At 41.9% G+C, this 25,116-nt stretch overlaps 1 protein-coding gene across 5 annotated transcripts in view; it reads right to left on the bottom strand.

The window, feature by feature from the left end:
• Window positions 1–25,116, bottom strand: part of SLC39A11 (solute carrier family 39 member 11) — a 514,219-nt gene that overhangs the window by 470,112 nt on the left and 18,991 nt on the right. For 2 of the 5 annotated variants that reach the window (XM_078155891.1, XM_021002500.2), the window contains exons 1-3: window positions 23,739–24,014; window positions 15,674–15,792; window positions 10,979–11,017 (exon numbers count right to left, since the gene is read on the bottom strand). In XM_078155891.1, coding sequence (XP_078012017.1) covers window positions 10,979–11,017; window positions 15,674–15,781 — 147 coding nt within the window. In that variant the 5' untranslated portion in view covers window positions 15,782–15,792; window positions 23,739–24,014. Of the gene's footprint in view, window positions 1–10,978; window positions 11,018–15,673; window positions 15,793–23,738; window positions 24,019–25,116 lie in introns of those variants that run through there. The other 3 variants (XM_078155890.1, XM_021002503.2, XM_021002501.2) reach the window with 3 other exon arrangements.

A 25,116-nucleotide genomic window follows, 5' to 3' on the forward strand; every position in this document is an offset into this window, starting at 1 on the left:
TGATACATAACATTTGTAAATTGCTTTGCTAACCTCAAAGCATTATAAAAATACTAGCTAAGTGCATTTCTTCTTGTTCTCTCCTTGCTAGAATGGGAGAACAGCTGGTGACCACCCTTCATACAGACTTGGCGACTATTATTATTAAAGTACATCATTAACTTCCAACAGTGAACAAGTTATTAAGAGAAAACATAATTCTCCATTTGCTGCACAAAGCAACCTCAGCCAAAACCTTTTTGTGAAAATTACATCTCTGAGGAAACTCTCCATGGCATTAAATAACATGTAATGAATTGTTCTTTCTTGCCTAGAGGTGGATTTCCCTAACTGGTAGGCTTTCTTCCTTTTTCAGGGTCTTATGGTCATACTTAGCCCAAACCTGCCTCCCACAGAATCATAAAATCCCTGCTCATTTGCCCCCCACAGCTGGAGTTCATCCAACATTATAATCTGCCAGGTGGAAATGAATAATCAATACAAAATAATTAATCATGCCAACCTCTTTTATTACACTAATCAGCTTTGCAGTCAAACTCTCACTTTTCCAAGTCCCAGAATGAGTTATGGGGCCATGGAAGTAGAGTCGGGGAAGTGGAAAAGGAGAAGATGATCTTTTCTGGCCTCAAGACTCTAGGCACATTGACTGTAGCTGTCCGGATTTCTCCATCAGCCTAGGTACCAAAAGAAAAAATGACCAAGTCTGAGCTAAAGGGCTTTAGGAAGCCTAGGTCCCAGTTAGTGCAAGTAACAATCCACTGAAGTGATCTCCTTATTCAAATTCATCATACTACATATTTCCATATAGCTGGAACTAATTATCATATTTTACATATAATTATAACTTTACATAGTGGAATTTTCTAATTCCCATGACTACTTCACGGGACTCATTATTCACACTAATGAGTTCAATCCAGCTATTTTTCTTTAACAACAAAGAATTTATAATATCAAGAAGGAGCTGGCTGTATATCAGGTCATCTAGGGTTTATTCTAATTCTGAGTTGCCATGATTCTACGACTCTTTAACAAGGAAGAATTAAAATCTCAAAACATCAAAACCATCACAACCATATCTCCCCCAGATACATGGAGCTAACTCGTGAACAACCTACTATCTCACAGGGTTGTTGGGAAAAAACTATTTCATAAACCTTAGCTCAGGGGTTCTGAAGAGCTTTTTGTGTTGTGGACCCCTTGAGCAGGAGTCTGGGGAAGGCTGTGGCCCTCTTCTCAGAATAACGTTTCTAAATGCATAAGATAAAATATATAGCATTGCAAAGGAAACCAATTACACTGAGACACAGTCATCAAAATATTTTTTTAAAAACAAGTTCAAGATCCAGGTTAACAACTCTATGCCTTAAAGAATTAAGGTGGTGGGAAGCCCAGGGGAAAACACAGGCTCTGTCAGACAGTCAATACAGAAGTGCTTACTTAGAAATGTTAACACAAGCTTACTTTGTAAGCATTTATTAAGTGCTTACTCTGTGCCAAGCACTGGGGGTGGCCCCAAGTGACCTTGGATAATCACACTACTAATAATAATTCACATTTAAATAATGTTTTAAGGCTGCATAATAACTCCTCTAGGTCTCTGTCACCTCACGTATACATTCTATGATTCTAAGTAGGAAATAATGGCTACCTGTGTTTTTAAAAACACTATACTCAGACACTAGAAATAACGTAGCTGACCCTCTACTGGAGATGGCTGAGTAAATTAGGGAACATATACGTAATAAAATACTATTGAGCCACAAGATACAGGTGAAGAACTTAAAGAAACATGGCAAAAACTTCGAGAAAGTGAAGCTAAGCCAAATAAAATCATGAACCAGGACAATATACACAATGACTGCTACAATGTTGACAAAAACATTAATTAAAAGGCAGCCCAATTAAAATAAATTGTACTGATCAATCTTAGTCCTAGAGACTAGAGGCTGAAACACACTTCCCACCTCTCATCAGAGGAGGTGAAGAACTACAGGCGCTAAACGCTGGGGATGCTGTCAGATGCAACCATATAGTCCACCTATTTTATTTAACTGTTATTCTTTTTTTCATAACGGAGAATTGAATTTAGGGGAGGGAATACAAGTCAGGAACAAAATATAGAATTAATATTTTTTTTAAAAAAAGCAATGATCTGTGGGGGGGAAAGAGAAACATTGTGCCATCCTGCTCCCTCAATTCCCCATCCCCAACTTAATTTTCCTATTAATACTTAAAGTAAATTTCAAATCTAGCCATACGAATTCTCAAAGGAAGGATAACAAAGCAACTAGACCTGAATTAGGGGTTTGAATCACTGTTTAATTAGCTGCAAAGATTCCTGGTCAATCACCAAGTGAAAGGGTTAAGTGAACTACTTGAAGAATCTTTTGAGGAAAAAAAAAACCAACCTAATTAACTTGTTCAGGACTTTCCTTGCTATAAAGCAACTAGCTCGTCTTACTGCCTTATCTAGAAAGTTGCTGTAACTGTACCCTTCAGACTTTAAAACAAATTCCAAATCTACAGTTCAGCCATTAATGACATCCCCTGCACAAATAACAGACTGTCAAGCCATTACCTTAGCATTACCTCAAAACAGAGATCCCTCCTACAGACAATTTAAGTATAAACAACTATCAAACAACCATCTCAGCAAGAATAGTTATGTAGAAACTATCAGGAAATCCATGAGAGGGGCATAAAGGCTTTGACAGGGCCCACAAGGGATATATTAAGAACACAGATGGAAATCTGGACTGACAGTCTAAGCTGCTCTCTTGAAATCTCATGGGATTGGAAAACAAATATTCTTCTGTTTGTATGAAACCTGGTCCAAGGGACAAAATCCTTTCCCTTCAAAGCAGGTGCTCATTCTCAGATGCTGTACTCAACACTCATTCAAAAGGAATAAGAAATAAGTGAATGACTACTTCCATATCCACTGACCTAAAAACTGAGATCCAAATCCTGAAAACCACCTTTCAACAATTTATCCAGACCATTTTACCCCACAGTAAACAGATAAGCAATCTCATCCACACTCATGCTTGCACTTCATCCAATGTTTCTAAAACTTGAGCCCTGCAAATGTTTGGGACCCTCTAACTACTACTACTATAGAAGAACTTGAAAAATCAGTTTGACAAGGAGTACAAGCACACCAATTGTAGGAATCAATTAGCAGCTTTTGGAAAAAAGTCTCTAAGCTTTTGACTTACCATTCCTACTACTGGGCATATGCCACAAGAAGATCACAGGCAGAGGGAAAATTCCCAAATATCCTAAATATTCATAGCAACACTTTTTGTGATAGAAAAAAACTAGAAATAAAGTGGCTGTCAATTTCCTGGAAAATGGCTGAACAACCTGTAGAATATGAATGTAACAGAATTAGTTCATCATAAGAAATGAGAATGTCTTAAATGAAATGAAATGAATTCAGAGAAATTTGGAAAGACTTGATTGAACTGAGTCAGAGTGAACCAAAAGAAGACTACACCCAATTACAACAATGTAAAAGAAAACAACACGAAAAGACATCAGATGCATTATGCATTCTTGACTCCAGAGGACTGAGTAAAACACACCAACCTTCCTTTTCTTGGTGAGGGGGGAGAGGGGTAGTCTACAGCCGTGGAATGGGGCACACACCGTCAGATGCAATCAATGCTGGTCAACGAGCTATAGTTTGTTGTTACCAGGGAGTGTTTTATAGAGGGGCATATGGAAAGGGCTGTGATACTAGCAAGAAATAGCAACATATGTGTGTTTTTTTTAACTTTTTAAAAAAAGTTTCCCAAAATTTACTTGTACTGGGAGAGAGTTTAGTGCCCAAACAGATTCTTTACAAACTATGGAAAACACCAAGTACTTTTCCTGGGTAGGGAGTCATAATTAGTCAAGTTTGAGCTTCCTCAAACTTGTACCCTTGTGTCAATCAGTTTCCAGGAAGCAGACAGAACAGGAGGCCTCTGGAATTTAAACTCTCTGAAATCAGCAAGGGGGCCAGGAGACTGTCAGCTTCTTCACTTTCACCTGTCATCAAGAGCTTGTAACTTGGTGAAGGAATTAAAAGACATCAATATCACGAAGACTGGCACTCGGGGTGCCCCTAAAGGCCTCCTTCTTCTAAAAGATGTGCTGGCTAGAAGTCAACTAGGAAGGGAAATCTGATCATTGGTGCGACTTCGCTTCTGCCACCAGGAGCATTTCTGAATAGTTCCAAACTGCTCACTTCACCCCTTCAAAGTACCTTGATTAACCAAAAGATAAGCCCCTCTTGAAGGCAGAACACAGTACAAAGTCAGGTAAGACTGGGTCTCTAGTGTCACACAGTTGACAGCCTAGGTGAGGAAAAGACACCCACACAATAGCTCCAATAGGTCACTTTACATGATAAGGACATTCGTGTAAGGGGATGCAAAAGTGCAGCTGTTAGTGCCAGGAGGGGGGCCATTGTTGCCCAGCCGGGGCGAGTGGAGTTTCAGAGATGGAAGCATCTGAGCTGTATTGTCAAATACCATCAAGGAATTAAACAGGCCAAGTGGGAGAAGGATGGCATTGACATAGCTGTCTTAGAAACCTGTCCATCATGCAGAAGCTCCACCTAAAGTTTAATCCCATAGTAAACATCACGTAAGTTAATTCTGAAAAAGGAAAAAGGAAGAATTTCCTAAATAACAGTGGAAAGAATTAGGATTAGCCATACTGGGAGGAAATGAAAGTTGGTTCTGGGACCTCATATTGTGTGGCCTGAACAGTTAGAACCCTAACTGATGCACAATAGTAAGGTTTTTAGGAGACTCTATTAGAATTAGAAGCCAAAAACTTGATTTCTAATTAGAAAAACTTTTGGCCTCTAATTGGGGCAGCTAAGTGGCAGCAACGGATAAAGCACTAGGCTTGGAATAGAAAGATTCATCTTCATGAGTTCAAATCCCAGCCTCATTTACTAGCTATGTGATGCTGGGCAAGTCACTTAACCCTCTCTGACTCAGTTTCGTCATCTGTAAAATGAACTGGAGAAGGAAATGGCAAACCACTCCAATGTCTTTGCCAAGAAAACCCCAAATGGGGTCACAAAGAGTCAGATACAATGGAAACGACTCAACAAACAACAACTGGCTTCTAATTAAAAGCCAAAAAAACTAACACAACAAATTTCTCTTAGTGGGTTCCAGTTTGGGGTGGGGAAGGTAGGGTGCCACTATAATTTCACTGACATGGGGAATGAATGGGTGAAAACTCCCTCCACTGATAACAGTTCAGCAACTTCTCTGTAACACAGAGTCTTAGAGAACTGCCTTTGTGGCTGAGGGAGTTATCCAGGATGTAAAGGTGGCTGTGTCAGAAACAGGACTGAACCAAGTTCTTCATGGTTCCAAGGCCAGCCCTCCACCCACTACACTACTGTTCTAGTTACCAGACAAAATTAAATATTTCACTATAACACTCTGTCCAAGAAAGTCACCAGAGAAATCTTCGTCACCCTAAGGTAGTTATCCTAAGATTTCCTAACTGGTTTGTACCAACCTTGGACAATTATTCACCACACAGAACAAAGAATCACGGAATTCCAAAGTAGAGAGGAACTTTGGCAATCAGCTGCTCATCCCTTGTACAACATTACCTACAAGTGGTCCTCCACTTGAAGATGGAGAGTAGGACTTCTGGGAAAGATAGTGAGCAGAAAGTTTGTAAAGAAAGTACAAACTTCATCAATGCTTGTTGGCAAACCGATTTAACTGACTGGCTGAGAACAGCCTGCACAATGATCATGATAATGTAAAGGAAAACAACCTTCAAAGATTTCAGGGCTCTGGTCAATACAATTATCAATCATTACTCCAGAATACTGAAGATAAATCATGTTTCCCACCTCTTGGTACACAGGTGCATGAGACAACCATTTTCACACATGGCCAATTGTGGATTGATTTTGCTTGAGTTATACCAATTGGTATTAAGGGAGGGCTTTTTTTAGGGGGGTGGGGGAGGCATAGAAAAAGGAGGAATGAAGAGGAAGGAAGCCGGGGAAAGAAGTTATAGGTGAAAGTATGGAGAGTGATAGTGATACCAAAAAAAGAAGATAACCAAAAAAAGAGGGTCCATGAAACATTTTAAAAATACAAAGATAAGAGAGAAAGAAAATTATGAAGGAGTCACAGACAAGCATGGCAGTACTGGAACTATCAAGCTAAATTTAAAATCTACTTTTATTTTAAAAGCTGTACATAATAAGAGATTTATGGTATCACATACAATCTTCTCTTTTTTGTCCATCTTTATATAAAGAAATGTTAGTGTTTGTCAATTTCATAATAATAAAAGAAAATGTTTTTCAAGAAAGCATTAGAACACACACACACACACACACACACACACACACACCCCCCACCAGTAAAGGGGAACTCCCTATGTGCCAATGCATTCCATTTCTGAACAGTTTTGATTAACTGGTAATCCTCCCATATGCTATTCTAGTATCTCCCTCCTTTCAACTTCCAAACACTGGTCCTAGTTGTATCCTCTGAAGTCAAACCTAACAAATCTAATCCCATCGCAAGGGGCAGGTCACATTTCCTCCCTAAGCTTCAGTTTCCTCCTCCGTAAAATAAAGCATTGGTGATCTCTAAGGTATCATACAATTCTATACTGTGATCGGACTGACAGTTTAAAAAACTTGGGAAAAAAATCCCGTCATCTATCCCAAACAATCAGACTTCCAAAAAAAGAGACAATTATCAGCCACTGGATAACTATCACACCTAAATATATTTTTCTGATCATGAGCACAACCACTAACAATGAAGATTACAGCCATCTCATCTTGTGCTATTCTTGCCAATTTCTTCCCCTCCTTCCACCGAGTCTTTTGATATTTTGGGGATACTGATGCAGAGATAACCGTATCTCTCTGTAACAAAGTAGGCCAAACTCCTTTTCTGATCATTCATATCTTGAACGATATCTCTATTACAAAACTCCATCTATTTGGCCCAAAATATATAGGAGCCAAAGAGAGGAAGTAAAGTGTTGTAGATGAAAAACCGATCTCAGTGTCAAGAAGAGTGGAACACTCCTGACATGCTGGATATGTGACCGTGTGCAAGTCAGTCAACCTAGGCAACTCTAACAACTTAAGATACCTATCTGTATCCATGAAGGTAGCATCGGTGAAAGTAGCATAGCGATTAGGTCTTTCACAATAGGTGATCATTGGTAACTTTGGAGAGAATAGTTGGCAAACTCCTAAGGAAAAAAAATGTCTACACTGGTTGCCTCAGTTTCTTCTCTCCTCATTCACTCTTTAATCCTTGGTAATCTAGCCTCCATCTTCATCATCCAATTTAAACTGCTCTCTCCAAGGTCACCCATTTGAAGGCTTTTTCCTTAATTCTCACCTTTCTTGACTTTTCTGCAGCGTCTGCCAGTTCTGACTATCCTCTCTTCCTCGATACCTCTCTTCTAAGTTTTCATGGCACTGTCTAGTTTCCCTCCCCCCTGTCTGACTGCTCCTTTCCAGTATCCTTTGCTGGATCTTCATCCATATCACTGCTCCTAAATTTAGGTTTACCCAAGGCCCTGGAGTCTGGACCTCATTCTCCTCTTTTACTATACTCTCTATCTTTACTATCTCATCAGCTCACACTAAGTTAATTAACATCCCTATACAGAGTACCCTATAGATCTATGGATCCAATCTTAGTCTTTTCCCCCAGGGCTGATCCTACATCACCTACTGAATACTGGACATTTAAAAATTGATGCCCTGTAAGCTACTGAAACTCAGTCTGTCCAAAACAGGACTAATTATGTTTCCCTAAAAACATGCCCATCTTACAAACCTCTCTGTTACTATATAAAGTACCCTTCCAGACACCCAGTTTCACAGCCTAAGGGTCACCCTGGGCTCCACACTCTCTCATCCCACATACCCATTTAATAACCCATACATTATGTCTCTATCTCCACATCTCTCCCATCTATGCCCTACTCTTCATTCACACAGCCACCACTGTAGACCAAGCTCTTGTCAATAACCTCCTAATTGGCCTTCTGCCTCCAGTCTCTTCCCACTCAAATCCATCCCCAATCCAGCTGCCAAAGTGGTTTTCCTAAGGAGCAGCTCTATCCCCTCCTCAGTAAGCTCCAGTAGCTTCATTATTTCAAAGATTAAACACAGACTCCTTTGTTTAGCATTTAAAGCCCTTCACAAACTGGCCCCAACCTACCATCCCAACTATATTATACACTCTATCTCTTGCCGTACATTACAGTCCACCCAAATTGGCCCCCTCATCCATAGCGCTCCATCTCTCTTTTCTCTGCCTTCGCATGACTATCCCCCATGGTTAGAATGCACTCCCTTCTCACCTCCACATCTCAGAAGCAGAAGATTCCTTGAAGGTTCAGCTCAAATGCCACTTCTACGTGCAGTGTTTCCTGATCCTCTCAGCTCCTACTGCCATCCCTATAAAATTATCCAGCACCTACTTTGTAGATATCTATATGTGTACATGTCATGTCCACCAGTTAGGCTGTAAGCTCCTTAAGGACAGGGGATACTTCACTTTTGCCTCTATATCTCCCTTAGCCTAGTACCTAGCATATAGCAGGTTCTTAATAATTTTTTTAATTTCATTCGCTTTTGACTGATTGATCCAGAATCAATCGTGAAACGTGAGCTACCGCCTGGCAAAGAAGTGCTGGACTCGAGGTGTAGAATGAGGCATCTATACTTAGTCCTGTTTCCACAGTCCCTCTGCTTCTACTCTTCCAAACTTCTTACGCTTTTTAACATGCAGATGTACTCTGGGATCCAGTGATGCTAGCATCCTTGCTCTGGACACTCCATCTCCCAACTGTTCCTTTTTACTGGCTGCCCTCCAGGCCTGAAATGCTCTCCCTCCTTGTCTTCACCATCTGGCTTCCCTGACTTTCCTTGAAATTTCAGCTAAAATCCCACCTTTTGCAAGAAACCTGTCCCAGTCTCTCTTTAACACTCATGCCTTTTCTGGGAGATTGCCTCCAATTTATTTGGGATACATCATATTTGTACATTCTTGTTTGCATGTTGTCTTCTCTCTCTCTCTCTCTCTCTCTCTCTCTCTCTCTCTCTCTCTCTCTCTCTCTCTCTCTCTCTCTCTCTCTCTCTCTCTCTCTCTCTCTCTCTCTCTTTTAAAGGCAATTGGGGTTAAGTGACTTGCCCAGGGTCACACAGCTAGTAAGCGTCAAGTGTTTGGTCTGAGACCAAATTTGAACTCAGGTCCTCCTGACTTCAGGGCCGGTGCTCTATCCACTGAGACACCTAGCTGCCCCTTGCATGCTGTCTTCCCCAGCAGACTGTAAGCTCCTTGAGGGTAGGAACTGTTTTTACCTTTCTTTGTATTCCCAGTGCTTAGCACTTGACCAGACACATAGTAGGGTGCTTAATAAATGTTGACTGATTGATTTGTTAAAGGGTTTTGTTTTTCTTGTTTTTCAAAGGGGAAGAGTAGGAAGGAAAGAAAATAGATTTTTGTTCATTTTATTTAATTTGTAACTTTGTTTTTACTCTGTAAACTTATTATAATTGCTATTTCTGGCAAAAATCAAACTCACCACAATATGCTCATAATCAAATGCCTTAAAAATAATTCAACTGAATTCAATAATAATATATTTGTTAAGTGCCTACTACTCATTACAAAGCACTAAAAGTTCCCTGAAATTCATTTGTCAAAATTATGCAATCCAACAGCAGAACTTTATGGACTGACTTTATAAATGCCATAAATTGCTTCAATTCTATTCTAAGTATGCATAAGACATCTGATAAACAGGTATGACTAGATCTACAACCAACCATCTCTAACTAATGAATCAGTCATTCTTTTTTGGTCTAGATCTATGATTTTATCTATGCAGAGAACCCTCAACATGGACCCTCCTTCCACTGATGCATATCAGCAATTTGTCTTTGAGAGATGACTAGGTTACATGGTTTTATGCCTCTGGAGTCTAACCCTCTCTCTAGGGTACAGTCTTGTATCAGAAACAAGATGTAAACCCAGGTCTTCCTGAATCTAGTCCTGGCCTTTTATCTACTCACTATATTAGGCTTGCCATACAAATTTTTCTAGGTAAGAGTGACTGCGGTAGAAAATTCTGGTTGGTTCATCTTACCCCAGCCAAGTCTTTGCAACAATCTGCTTCTAGACCAGGCCCATTGCCATTCCACTACTGGATTCCTCTAGCTCAGCCTTAGAAGCCTCGGAGGTAAGAACTCTTCCACGAAATCCTTTTTACTCAGGAGTCATTATAACTAACACTCAAGGCCAGCTGTGGAAATCGCCTCATGTGTGAAACTCTTAAAAATCTATTTCTGCAAGCCTACTTCAAAGACCAGAGATTACAGCTTTTTAGACACTACAGCTAAAATGACCTGGTGATGCACTCACTGGTCCAGTGAATGCTTTTGTGAAATGACTTCTAAGATGTTCCATGCCCAGACACTCACTTATTCAGGCTGTGATTTCATCTGAAAAGATTACCAAACCTTATCTATACTCCGCATGTTACAATGACCTCTTACCAAAAGCAACATAAAGTTTGACCCAAATTGGAAAAGGACACTAGTGTACCTGGCTCCATTCTTCCTGAGAAGCACAAAGATGGATCACATGACCCCTTGAGTCCACTTCCAGTGGGGAGCTGTCAGACATGCCACATTAGCCAGCTGCAGCAGACAGCCTTTGAAATAGCTACTGAAATGCCACCTGACAGTCACCATACGCAGTGCCATGAAGAAGTATTTATGGAACAGGAAACCAAGTTCTGCATGCACTAACATGAGCAGCCACTACACAGAAAGCCACTAATTCAAGGAAGCATTTTGGTCACATGGGGACAGAGACTAGCAATGCCCAGAGAAGAGAACTGTCATAAATAAACTGTGTCCAGATTCACATTTCTCCCACCAGATTCTACTTACCCCCGCAGCAAATCCAAGGCTTCCATCTAAGATCCGTCTCTGTAAATGAAAACAAGATGCTTCAGTTTTAGGAGACAAAAAGAAAATCACATGTGCCAAAAGATAGAGAAGGTTCTTGCAGGACCACACAAATAAAAACTGGCCCGAACTTGACCTTTTTTGAACCCACCCCATAAGCCCAGAATAAGCCTTCTTGTGGGTTCTAAAAAGAAAAGGAAAGCTTCTCTCCCCACTGCTTCGGGGTCTTGATTCACCAAGAAAAAAGCAAAAAAGGATTCCATCCTTTAAATTGAAAAATAATACTACTAAACCCCCCCATTTAATATCATTCTGTTTAACAAACATTTCTTAAATACCTGTTATTTGCAAAGCATCACGCTGTCAATTCTATTGGGGCTCAATAATAACTATGCAATAATGCCAACAGCTCACTTTTACATATGCATTAAGGTTTGCAAAGTAATTTATATAAATGACCTTATTTGACCCTCACAACAACAGGGTGAGAAGTGTTATTTTCATTCTCTTTTTACGGATGAAGAAGTTCAGCATCACAAAGTTTAAGCGACTTGCCCAAGATCAAAGAGTTAATGTACTGTGACTCTTCTGTTCTAAGCCTCAAGAAGTCTTATCCATGAGATCAATATCTGCTTACCAGTCTCCAATCTTCCTAACACAAGAGAGAAGCTGGAGAAAAACTGGAACCCTAGTCTTACTGACTTCAAATATAGCACTCTGTGTTCTAAGCAATCCTGACTCATTCACCAGTGGGACTTGAGCTCAAAGCTGTTTTTTTCCCCTGTGTGGAGATCAATTTGCACCAATCCAAGCACACTCTCTTGCCAGGTTTCCCCAGTGACCAGCCTCTGGAAGAGGGTTGCCCTAGGTCAAGCACACAGTTTTGACTATGGAACAGAATTTCTCCCAATACAAAAACAACTGACCCATAGAGGGGAAGAACCTTTGACCTCATTAATAGTATGCCCTAATCAACTAGTTTAATCAACTATTATAATAGCATATATAATAAAGTCTGTAGGTGGAATCATCCCGCTGTTCTCCATTCACAGCCTGACAAGAACACTACTTCTTCAAAAGGATAAGCTGCATCACAGGGCTTCAGACCAAGGCAGCAGCTCCTCTTTTCAGGCCCACTGGCCAGGCTGCTTCTGCTTACTGCCCTGGTGGTCCCCTCTTTCTTTATCTCTGGGCCAGCTTTAAGTGAGTAAGGCTTAAAAAGCAAGAGCTTCAGTGGCAGGTGAAGGAAACACTTGTGCAATGGGAAACACAAAATACCATTACTTTAAAAAATGACACATAATTAAAGAGATGCTGATTGCTCACAGTATAATAAAAAAAGGTATTACCTAAATTAGTTTACAGCTAAAGCTATACCAAACTACCAATGGGGGTACTTTACAGAGCTAGAAAAAAATAATATCAAATTTCATCCAGAGGAACAACACAGCTAGAATAACAAGGGAAATTTTTTTAAGGTAGGAATTACAGGGAAATGATACATCCAGACCTCAGATTATATTATAAAGCAGTAATCATCTAGACCCCCAGAAAATACAAGTATCTTGTAGTGGTTTTAAAAAATAGGAAAATAGATCAGTGGAATAGACTAGATCAACAAGAATCAGAAACAACCAAACTCAATAACCTGGCACTCAATAAAGCCAAAAACATAAACAACTTGGGGAAGTACACCCCATTTGGCAAGAGCTAGTGGGGAAACAAGAAAGCAATTTGGCCAAAAAAAAAATACAGATAGATAGAGAGATAGAGAGATAGAGAGACAGACAGATAGATAGATAGATAGATAGATAGATAGATAGATAGATAGATAGATAGATAGATAGATAGATAGATGGATGGATGGATAGATAGCTATGGATATAGATGCATATATATATATATATATATATATACACACATTTAGACCAACATCTTAACATACCACAATAAGCTCAAAAGGAATATACAACCTGCTTATAAAAAGTCATACCATAAAAAATTACAAATAATTACATTGGATACCTTTTACAACTGTGGCTAGAAGAGAATTCTTAACCAAACAAGGGACCAGAGATCATTAAAAATAAACACACACACACACACACACACACACACACACACACATACAACAGATAGACAGATAGATAGATAGATAGATAGATAGATAGATAGATGGATGGATAGATGGATAGGTAGATGGATGATGGATGGATAGATAGAAAGAAAGAAAGTAATTTTGAACCTAAAAAGCTTGTACACTATATCAAAATCAATGCAACTAGATTAATAAGATGGGAAACAGTCAATTAGGAAAAAATATTTCTATCAAACACCTATAAGGGTCTGATATCCAAGATATATAGGGAATGAACACAAATATATGATTGACGCCATTTTCCAATCAGTAAGTAGTTAATAAATATGTACAAACAGTTCTCAGAAGAATTAAAAACTATGGACAATCAAATGAAAAAATGTTTCAAAAAATAATAACATGAAAAAGGCAAATCAAAAAAAACTCTGAGGTTTCACACGTTACAGTATACCGACAAAAATAAGAAAAGATGGAAATCATCAATGTTGGTGAAACTGTAGGAAGACAAACACACTAACATAATGTTGGCGTTGCTATGAATTGGTCCAATCATTCTGGAAAGCAGAATTAGGCATTTAAAAAAAGATTACCTTGTCCATTCTCTTTAACCTAGAGATCTCACACCTAGGCATGTACCCTGAAGAGGGGCAAAGACAGAAAGAAAGGTCCTATATACACTAAAATATTCACAGCAATGCATTTTGTGGTTAGCAAAGTAGGTGCCAATGAACTGGAAAATGGCTAAAGAAATTGTTGATACATTAACATAATGGAATATTGCCAGGTTGTAAGAAATGAAAAAGATGAAGAATTCAGAGGAGCATGGGAAGACATGAACTGGTACAGAATGAAGCAACCAGAACCAGGAAACCAACAATGACTACCATAAAAAGAAGGAACCAAAGTGAGGTTGTCAAAGTGCATCTTCCTTTCTTCACTGCAGTAGTGGGGAGATTATGGGCATAGAATGTTGCATGTACCATTGAGTCTGGTTGACATGTTGGTTGGTTTTGCTGAACTTTTTTTTTCCATTCTTTCCTCTTTTAAATTTAATTTTAATTTTTTCAATTAACAAAAATCCATTTTCTCTCCCTCCCATCTTCATCCCCATTTGGAAAAATGAAAAGAAAAAGAAAATCCTCATAACAAATAAGTACTGTTAAGCAAAACACAATTTTTAATCTTTGTTATAATGGGTAGCTAGATGAGAGGGGGAAAGATATATTTGGAAATAAATGTAATATGACAACAAATGCCATAAAGAATTTTTTTTTTAACATCTGAGACAGGGTTGGAACCCAACCCTGTGAAAATAATTAGTGCAATTGGGGCAGCTAGGTGGCTCAGTAGACAGAGCACTGGCCCTGGACTCAGGAGGACCTGCGTTCAAATCCAGCTTCAGACACACAATACTTACTAGCTGTGTGACCCTGGGCAAGTCACTTAACCCCACTGCCTAACCAAAAAAAAGACAATAATTAGTGCAAGTATCATTATCCAGATTTATAAGGATGGGTACACTGAAGTGCACAAAGGTTAGATCCCATTTTAACATACTGTATTTGTCCTATGCATGTTTACTTGTGAGTTAATGTACTGTGACTCTTCTTCAAGTCAAGAAGACTTGAGTCTTCTGTTCTAAGACTCAAGAAGTCTTATCCACGAGATCAATATCTGCTTTACCAGTCTCCAATCTTCCTAACACAAAGAGCACCTAGTTTGCCAACCTCCCAGGCATGTTTCAGTTTTCAGATCCTTCTCATAGTATATTTAAATAAAACTTAAATCACACATTCATCTTCCTCTCTTTTGATTTCTAAGGCTGCTGTGCCAATGAGAGCGCGTGGCACTCATCACAATGGTAAGCTCTAGGAGCTTGCAGAATGAGAACATTAAGGGAGGTGGGGGAGAGGGGGAGAATTAGATCAGCTTTTCAAGTGTCTATGTGTCAATTCTTCCCAGGAGAGAATCAAAGAAACTAGAAATATGGAGGACAGAGAAGGAGAAGACAGGATGCTTTACTCCAACCATGCAAATTTCTGCATGCTGGGAGGCGGAAAGACATCGGAGAACACCTAACAGAAATCAGGCAGCAGCAGCAGATTGAATGAACTGTTCTTCCCTCTCCCCTACATTTCCCGAATGGGGTCTCCACGGGCATTTGTGTCGGATAGGAAGAGGGGGACAACTTCTGGTGGCTGCAGCTGACTGCACTTTTATAGACATCATCTCATTTGGCCCTGCCCACCACCCCGTGCGGTAAGTTTTTATAAAAGACAAAAGAGAAGTGAGTGAAGTTAAGTCACTCGCCCAGGTTTGCAAGCGAAGTGTGAGAGTCAAGCTCAGGCCTCCCCCATTCTAAGTCCAGTGGCGTACCCAGCACTGACACAACATCATGCTGACAACAGTAGGACGGGCATGGGGAGAGCTGTCAGAAGGACCAGCCTGTGGATTTTTTCTTTAAGACAGCTGTAGAAACCACTTTGCTTTCAACAAAATCGGGAAAAGGCATGAGGATCTGGAGTTATGTGGCATTCTCACAAGGAAGTATGAACTCACAGAAGCACAAAGCCACTCACCTGTCCACGGGTGAAGACGAAAACCAGGGCTGCTCCAGCTGCTGTCAGACCCCAGGTGAAGAAGGTCCCCAGCAAGGCCTGGAACACAGGACTGTGGCCCTGGATCATAGTGAAAGCCCCTGCGTGTGGTGGAGGAAGACAAGATCAGCCATGGAGGTTACCGACTTCACGAGCATTTCCTGAGGGCTCTCCCAGCTTACGGCGCACAGGACATCCGGTTATCACAACCCGCTCATTTAACGCTGCCCCTTCGCTAGTTTAGCTGGGCAGGCAGCTGATATTCGGTTCTGATTTTGGTCTTGTGCTGTTTTGTTTGTTGGCTTTAAGACTGGCTGCTCACAGTCCTGACCCCAATACTGATCCAAAGATTTAACCTGCTCTGTTTTCACAGCCCTTCTTGGGCAGCCTGGCGGCACTCCCGTGCTGGGGACTCACCATATTGGTGCCAGACTTAATGTGAACATGTGGCTGGCTTCGCTCCTACTGCAGCTCAGAGCTCCAGAGCTCAAGACATCCACAAGCCTTGGCCTCCCCCAGGACAGGAATGACAAGTATGTGTCTCCATGCCCAGCTAAGGCTTGTTTTTTAAATAAAAAACTTTAATAGAGTCTCCTGCCTATTCTTTTTTTGGCAGTAACTGGGAGTTAAGTGACTTGCCCAGGGTCATACAACTAATATCTGATGCCAGGTTTTGAATTCAGATCCTCCTGACTCCAGGGCTGGTGCTCTATCCACTTCACCACCTAGCCGTCCCTCTCCTGCCTATTCTAAGAGACCACAGCTGCTGGAATCAAGCAATAGTCAGTCAACAAGTATTCGCTAAGCATCAATGACAGGCAGAATCCTTTCACCTCCGTTCCCTAGGACACCTGAAGTTACTGACAACTGGCACACACATGTAAAAGAAGACTGGGAGATCCAAGAAGTACACCAATGGCAATCAATGATAGATAACTGATATTCATGCAGCACTTTAAAGTTTACAAAGCTTTTTTCTACACATTAGCTCACTGAATCCTCACAGCCCTGAAAGCTGGCCACTAATACGGTCCCCATCTTTCATACAAAGCTCACAGAGGAGCACACACTTGCCCAAGGTCCCACAGCTGCTCTCAAAGGTGACACCTAAACCATTTTCCTGACTTCAAGCCTGTTATGATACCCACCATGCCAGGCTTCCCCTAAAACCCATAAAGGGATCAGACATATAACACTCACTAGCCGTGTGACTCTGGGCAAGTCACTTAAGCCCAATTGCCTCACAAAAAATAATAATAATAAAAAAACCTATAAAGGGACAGGAAATAGGAGCTGTGAGGAAAGGCTAAAAGAATCAGAGGCTATTAAGCCTAGAAAAGAGAAGGCAGTGAGCTCCTTGAGAACAGGAACTCTCTTTTGCCTTTCTTTGTAGCCAGAGTGCTTAGCACAGTGCCTGCCACATTTACTGGCACTTAATATATCCCAGTTGGCTGACTGACAGACCTGACTTCTGCCATCAAATATTATGAAGAATATTTAATAAGAAATAATATTAATAAATCATATTTACATGGGAACATGAGCTTCATTTTAAAAAAAAATTTTCAATTAAAAAGTTTTTTTTTCCTTCCTCCCACTATAAGGTTTCCAAAGGAATTTCATTTGAATATTATGAGTATTTACTCTTCTAGGCTCCAAAGGCCCTAACAAAACTGGGACTCTAAAAAAGACTACAATAGAACAAAAAGCAGAATCTCTTAGCTACAAAAGGCCGTTCTAGCTTTATGTTTCTCAACCTGACAGGTCTGGTTTACCTTGCCCAAAGGACGGGAAAGTTAGTCAAACCAGGCAATGACACTGCAGTTGATCTAACTCCCATTGGGTTCAATAGTGCTGAAGATGAGCAAGTACAGAGAGCATCAAAAATTATTAATTAAGCACTTACGGTATACCTGACACTGTGGTAAGTGCTGGGGTAAGAGGCAGGCAAAGACAGCCCCCACTCTGAAGGAAATCACATTTTCATTGGGAGAGACAACATGCAAACAATTATGTACAAACAAGCTAAATATACTGCCAATGGGAGGCAATGTCCAAGGAAGGAAGGAAAGAATCAGCATTTATTAAGTATCTACCAGACATTGTGCTAAGCACTTCACAAATACTCTCATTTTGTCCTAACAACTGAGAGTTAGGTGCTATTACCCCCATTTTACAGTTGAGGAAACTGAGGCAGGCAGCACTAGGCCCAGTGCCACCAGCTGCCTGAAGTAGGAGGTCTCCTGCACAAGAAAGAAAACATTATTCATTTATCTCTGCTCAGATGACCTTCTCCAATGTTTACCTGTTCTAAAATCTTAATTTAGAAATGACTGGTGGCCAAATTCACATAGCATCTTTGCCCTAACTTTGGAAAATTACAGAGCAGAGAAACATGCTTATTTAAAAGCCATGTACTCTGCTCTACAAACATCTGGTTCTGCTCCTCATCACTCAGCTCACAGGCCTCTTTCAGTTCACATTATATGTCTTTCCAAAGTCCACATAACCAGAGGCAACACCACAAGGCTGGACAAGAACTCGGGTGCTCTGTTCCTCCGAATCAGCTACCATAGATTTCTACCACTATGCATAGACAAAAAAAGGAAGGGGATGGGAAACAAACAAAAAAAAAAAACATTTCCATAGCACCTACTAGGTTCCAGGCACTGTGCTAAGCACTTTACAAACATCATCTCTGTCAGTCCTCACAATAACCCTGGGAGGCTGGGGAAACTGAGGCAAACTGAGGTTAAGTGACTTGCCCATGGACACACAGCTAGTAAATATCTGAGGTTGGATTTGAACTCAGGTCTGCCTGCTACCAGGCCCAGGGTTCTGTGCACTATGACAAGACCCAACCTGCTGCAAGAGGGAAACTGAAAAGCAAGGGTGTTAGTGTGAGCCTTTGGCAAACTCAGGAACTTGGCAAGACTCAGCCCCAGGACTGCCCTGCTTCCAGGTGGTCTCCTGCTAAAAGCCTGAGGCCAGCCCTCGGTAAAAGAAACCAGAGCAGGAGAATCAGACCGAGTCTCCATGTTCAAAATGAACTCAAGGATGGACATGATGATCAGATCAACCAAGGAAGTAACAAACGCATTCTTTACCCAAGCCATCTAGAGAATTCACGTAAAAGTGGGGTCTGTTTTTGACCCTGTGAATCACTGTGACTGGTGGTCCATTTGTTTCTGCCTCTGTCCAATCAATCAATAAACATTAGTCAATAAACATTTAAGTGCCTGCTGTGTGCTAGGAACTGCACTAAGCCTAAGGATACAAAGAAAGAAGACAGCACCTGCCCCCAAGGTGGTCACAATCGAGTATTTATTACAAGAATTTATTGAATGCCTTTTAGATTGTGAGTTCCTTGAGGACAGGGGTTAAATTTGGGGGGGGGGGGATAGTACCTTTCTCTGTATCCCCAAGTTTACTTGGCATAGAAAAAATGGCTGCTCAAATCCAGCCTCTGGCACTTAACTAGCTGTGTGGCCTTAGGCAAGTTACTTAACCCCTACTGTCAATAAAAAGAGGAGGGAGGGGGCAGCTAGGTGGCACAGCAGATAGAGCACCAGTCCTGGAGTCAGGAGTATCTGAGTTCAAATCCAGCCTCAGACACTTAGTAACTGTGTGACCCTGAGCAAGTCATTTAACCCCATTACCTCTTAAAAAAAAAATACTTGCTCACTTGACTTGACCTGTCTACCATGTGTCAGGCATTGCAGATACAAATACAAAGAAATAATCCTTACTCACAAAGAGTTTATATTCTAATGGGGGACACAATAAGTAAATGTAGAAGAAGGTGAAGAACACACAGAAAGAGTAAATACAAAGCAGTTAAATACAAGAGAGTATGGGAGAGAGGACACTGGCAGTAAGGGAGAGAGGGTCAGGATAGGCTCACAAAGGAGGTGATGCCCAAGCTTTGTCTTAAAGGAAGAGAAGAATTCCATGAGGTGGGCATGAATCGAATGAATAACCACTGAAGAAGTAGTCAGACAGGCAGAAAAACTAGGTGGTCAATAACACAAAGCATATCGGTCAGGAAGGATGAAGACCATCACATTTGGGAATCAAGGGATTGCTGGTAATTTTGGAGAGAGCAGTTTCAGCTGAGGGATGAGTTCAAAAGCCAAAGCACAAGGGGTTGAGAAGTGAGAGGAGACAACTCGGAGACAATGAGTGTAGACAGCTTTTTTCTAATTTGGCCAAAAAAAGGAGTAGAGATATTAGATGAGAGCTAAAGATAGCTAGGTAGATAAAGTGGTGGGCCAGGAATCAGGAAGATCTGAATTCAAATCAGCCTCAGACACTTACTAGCTGTGGGACCCTGGGCAAGTCACTTAACCCTGTTTGCCTCAATTTCCTCCTCTGTAAAATGAACTGGAAAAGGAAATGGCAAACCACTCCAGTACCTTTGCCAAGAAAACCTCAAATGGGGTCACAAGGAATCAGACACAAATGAACAATAACAACAAACAGCGGTAGTCTAAAGATTTGTTTTAAAAGGCAAGGTTTAGATATGTTTGAAAACAGTATGGAAGGGACCAAGAGATAGGCAGGAGTTGGAAGTAAGGATGATTGAGCTTGCAATTTCCTGAAGAAGATGGGAGGAGAGGGTTCCTAGGGCACAGGCAGAAAGAATGGACTTGGTAAGTCTAAGGGCCACCTCACGAAATGATGTCAAGGGATTCTGAGATAAAGAGAAGGGGGAAAGGAGGCACTCATGATGAATGGTTTCAATTTTCTCAGTGAACTAAGATACAAGGTGCTCAGCTATGAGAGTGGAAGGGAAGGCATGGGAAAAGAGGAGAGAAGTTTGGATGTAGTGATTAAAAAGGTTCTAGAGACATAATTTCTGGGTAATTTAATCATTTTATTAATAATGCCAGCATTTTAACACAAAGATAGTCATTTGACCATCTCTCTCTTAGACCCCTAATGGCAGCTGGCTCACAGTTATATACCCTTGGAAGGGCAGGTGTTCAATCAACTCTGATAAGTTAACAATTAATGAGAAAATGAACATTATAATGAGAGGCTGAGAGTGACATCAAGTTACCATTAGACTGGGAGACTATCTCTATTCCCTTACCACCCCCAGCCTTGGGCAATTTAGACAAAAGGATCTATCTCCACCTGCACTTGACTGAATAGAATTCACCTAAGACTGAAGATTCCCAGTAAGGCTGGATGTCGTCAGACAGAGGAGATGGTTGACTCAACCTTCAGAGACTGAGGTCTTGAAATGAGAGGGAAAAGGGAGAAATCTGAATCTCCCTAAATCATTGGTTATTAATAATCATTTTCTCATGGAAAAGCTTCTGTGAAGGGGAAGATATGACATCAATTAGAGAGGAATAAAAGGCCTACCTTACAGCATCAGGGACCTAGCTGAAGTGGGATAGCATGACTTTATAATGTACCAGTTAAAACAGTTATGTGGCTTTCCCTAGCTCTCTTAAGCAATCCACGTGTAGGAAAGTAGGAGTATGATAAGTAATCTAATGCTGAGGTTGAGCAAGGGCAAGCATGGATAGAATAAGGCGGGGAAGGGATTCCGGAGTAGAAGACAATGCAGAGTTGGACTAGCTCACGAAAGTGTTGAGATGAGAAAGGAAGGAAAGTGAAATCAGAGCAGAGGTAATGGTCTGAGAAAGTCCTCTGGGGTAGAGGGACTGGAAGTTGGGATGAGAACAAAGAATAGGATTAGGAGGGGTCAAGCATAGGCAGAAATGGAATGACCTCTGCCTGTGGTCAGAGAAGGGACAAAGATTTTGATTAAGAAAGTGGAACAAGTGGCTGATGGTGAGATCCAATGTGTGAAGGAAGGGGTGGGTAATAGGATTTAAGGAGAATGAGGAATTGGGAGGTATGGGAGTCTAAGGGATCCTCAGTATTGTAATGAAGTCCACTAGTATGAAGGCAGGAGTTGGGAAGAAAAGGAAAGCACTGAGCTAGACACTGAGCTCTTTGGGAAAGGAGAGAGAATGGTCTGCAGACTGTAAGCAACAGCCACCGTGATCTGACTGTATGAAAACTGTAAGTGAAAGGAAAGAGGTAGCCAAGGGATGAAGGAAAAGGGAGTCAGGAAGTAGCAATGAGGACAGGGAGTGTCCCTGCTTCCCCCTCCAAAACTAGTGTGTCTGGGCTATGAGTGAAGGTACAACCAACCAGTGCTGAAGAGAACGCATAAGAACCATGGCAGAGGGGAAGAAGCAGGTCTCAATGAAGGCTAGTAGATGGAAGGAATGTGAGAGAAAGAGGTCCGGATTGAAGGGAAACTTGTTCACTGTGAAATAAAAATTCCAGGGGGCACAATGGAAGGGGTAGGCAAGATGGGAGTAGAACATAGATGGAATAGGGTTGAAGAGGATGGGGACAATGGAGGCTAGGGATGGTTTGTTCCATGTGGCAGGGACTTGAGTAATACAGGTGGTGGGAGATTATTAGCTATAGGAGTACTAGTGGGTGGCAGATGAGTAATAAAACTCAGTCAAAAGGGTGTTGTTGCCTTGCAAGGGCCAGGGAAAAGGATCCTTACTTAGTCCCTCCTGCCTGCTCCTCCTCTGCTGTGGCTGGGGGAGAGGCGATGGTACAGCTGCCTCTCTCCCCCAGAGTGCTGGACCAGGCTTTCGTAAATCCAAAGCACGCACTTGGCAAACTATGCCTGTTTCCTACTGCTCACTATCCACGATGGACAATGATTAGTAGAATGATTCCATACTTTTCATATCTTTTCAAAGTTATACAAATAAAATAATCTAAGTATTTACATTGCATACAAGCCAAAGGCCAAATGTATTTGGTGGAATGGTGTATAAAGAGATGGTTATATGAGGGAGTGCCTGTCATCTAGGGCCACTGCAATCACTACCATCACCACTCTTCTGAAACTCCCCCATCATTGTTGTATTGGACAGACAAGTTGAGTAGCCATCACCTACCTCAGCCCCCTAAGGATGGAAATGAGAAAGACATCCCCAAAAGGCTATAGTCTCCTGGGGCTTGGCAGTTTCGCCCTTTCAATATTTTAATAAAGCCTTGTTTCCCACCTGCCACTCACACCCAGTTTTACTTTTTTCCCTCTGAAGTATTTCTTTTCTCCTGAAGTATTTCAAACAGAGGGACACAATACCAGTATCCCCAGAAGGCTAGAAATAGGCCCCTCCTTCACTGAGAGATTGACATGGATAAAACAGAATCCTTAAAAAGTAAATAAATAAATAAGACAGAGAGTGGGTGGCTTTAGCAACACTGAGGAACATGGCGTGTAATGCCACATCACATCTAAAATGTCTTATGCAACCAAGCTCAGACCTACTCGTGAGCTGGTTATTATTAATATCATAAAACTTTCTTAATTAGCTGGAGAGAGGATTTTCTCCACCCACTTAAACTCTGTGAAAAGCCAAAAACAACCTCCCACTTCCAGCAAACACTCAGACACACTGTACTACACTAGCACATGAGGTGTTCTTTGCTATATGCAAGGTTTCTTTCTTTTTCACTTGTTGGTGCACTTCAAAAGTGTTCATGAAGTTACTGGGGGAAAGGGGAAGAGAGAATAGAAATGTGTGTCTTGTGATCTGCTCTCTACGTGAGGATCAAAGGAGACAATATATGGAAAGTGCTTTGCCAGTCTCAATGTACTACAAAAATGTTAGCTATTTATTATTTGATCATCATCATCATCATTATCTCCCCATAAATGACTTCTGCTCTTTAGCCCTTGGAGCAACAACACACTCCCTATTCCAAACAAGGAAAATCGGCTAAGATAATTTGGATTTGAGCGAATGCACGGAAGAAAAATCCCCCTACAACCAAGGGGGAGACTGAGGGCACCTGGAGGGTGTGAGAGGAAGACCACAGAGTGCAAAGAGGCCCCCAGCCCGGGCTCCCAGGGTCACGGGGGTCACAGCCTCGGCGGGGCAATGAATGGAGAGCGTCCTGCCAAAGCTGTGGCCGGCACGCGGGGGGAGTTAGCCTGGGAGGGGGCGGCACAGGCAGGTGCTGCCCCTGTCCCCCCTCCTCTAACACACACCTGTCAGTCTCAGGCTGCCCTCCAGCCGCCGCTCTCCACAATGACAGCCCTTCCAGGCTCTCGGGAGCCCCAGACACTTGTCCTCTTCTCCCCAAGGCCTGGCCTTGGGCCCCGATGAGGAAAAATGGGGGTGGAACGAGAGAAAAGACAACTCGCTAAAGTGCCCCTCTCAAGCCCCCAATCCACTTCCATAAGGCACCCCAGCTGCAGCAGCAGCAGCGGCGGCAGCCCGGCTCAGCCACGGCTCCCGCGGTCACTTCCGCCTGGGCTGCCTGTACACGTGTCTCCCCAAGCCTCCTGGCCCCACCCTGCCCTGCTGCTACTGGCAAATCCAGCCCGGGGAATCGATTCTTTGGTTCACATCCTCGGGACGCGAAAACCGAGTGGGGAGGGCAGAACCGAAAGCCCCGTGCGCCGGAGCAGATAGGGGCCCCGGGCAGCGGCGACAGAGACCCCTCGGAAGGCGTGGTCTTCTCGCACCGTAGACAATCATGAAAATGCGAAATCGTCCCCAACCCGTTCGGGTCTTTCGAACAAGTGGTCCTACTACTAGGCATGTGCCCTGGGGACACCAAGGTCCCGCATCTACCCAAATAACCGAGGCACTTTTTGCAGTGGCGAAAGACTGGAACAAAGTGGGTGCCCATGACTGGAGAAGAGCTGAATGGTATTGTAATGGAACAGGAGAAATTAAGAGATAGGATACATATGAACTGTTACAGAGTGAATAAGGCAAAATGGGCAAAACGGGCAAAACTGTATACACAGAGTTAAGGGGCCTGAGTTACAATTCTGCTTCCCGTGTTCCAGGGAACATGTCCCTCTGGACCTCCGCTCCTTATCTGTAAAATGAGGAGGACCGAATGACCTTGAAATCTATGACCCTGTTATCCCAAAACAAAAATAAAAGGCAGCTGAACTCAAATTAACTGCAATGGCCAATCTTGATCCTGGCGCTTAGATAATGAAACATAATTTCTGTAAGTGGAGAAAGGACTGTGGGTTCAGAATGTTGCACAGGCTGTCACAAGAGGCACTTTTGTCAATTTTGCTTAACTTTTTCTATTATAAAGGAAGTTTCAGTGGAGGTGGAATGGGATGGGGGAAAATGATGGTGATAAAAAAAACCAAATAAGTGGAATTTCCTCAGAGGACATTGAGACATGTGCACTGGCCTATGAAGTAACCTGCATTGGGAGACATGACTGACCCCACACAGAGAAAGAAAGGAGGGAGAGAGGGAAGGAAGAAAAGTTACAAATGAAGGGCTTCACCTATTGTGGTTTCAGTTGGTCAGTCAACTTATTAATTGCCGGTGACGGTAAGAAAGACAAGAGACAATTCTGCTCCCAAGGAATTCTGACTTTTGTGGGGCAGA

The sequence above is a fragment of the Phascolarctos cinereus genome, unplaced genomic scaffold (genome assembly GCF_003287225.1).
Source record: "Phascolarctos cinereus isolate Bilbo 61053 unplaced genomic scaffold, phaCin_HiC Scaffold_5;HRSCAF=322, whole genome shotgun sequence".
Classification (NCBI taxonomy): domain Eukaryota; kingdom Metazoa; phylum Chordata; class Mammalia; order Diprotodontia; family Phascolarctidae; genus Phascolarctos; species Phascolarctos cinereus.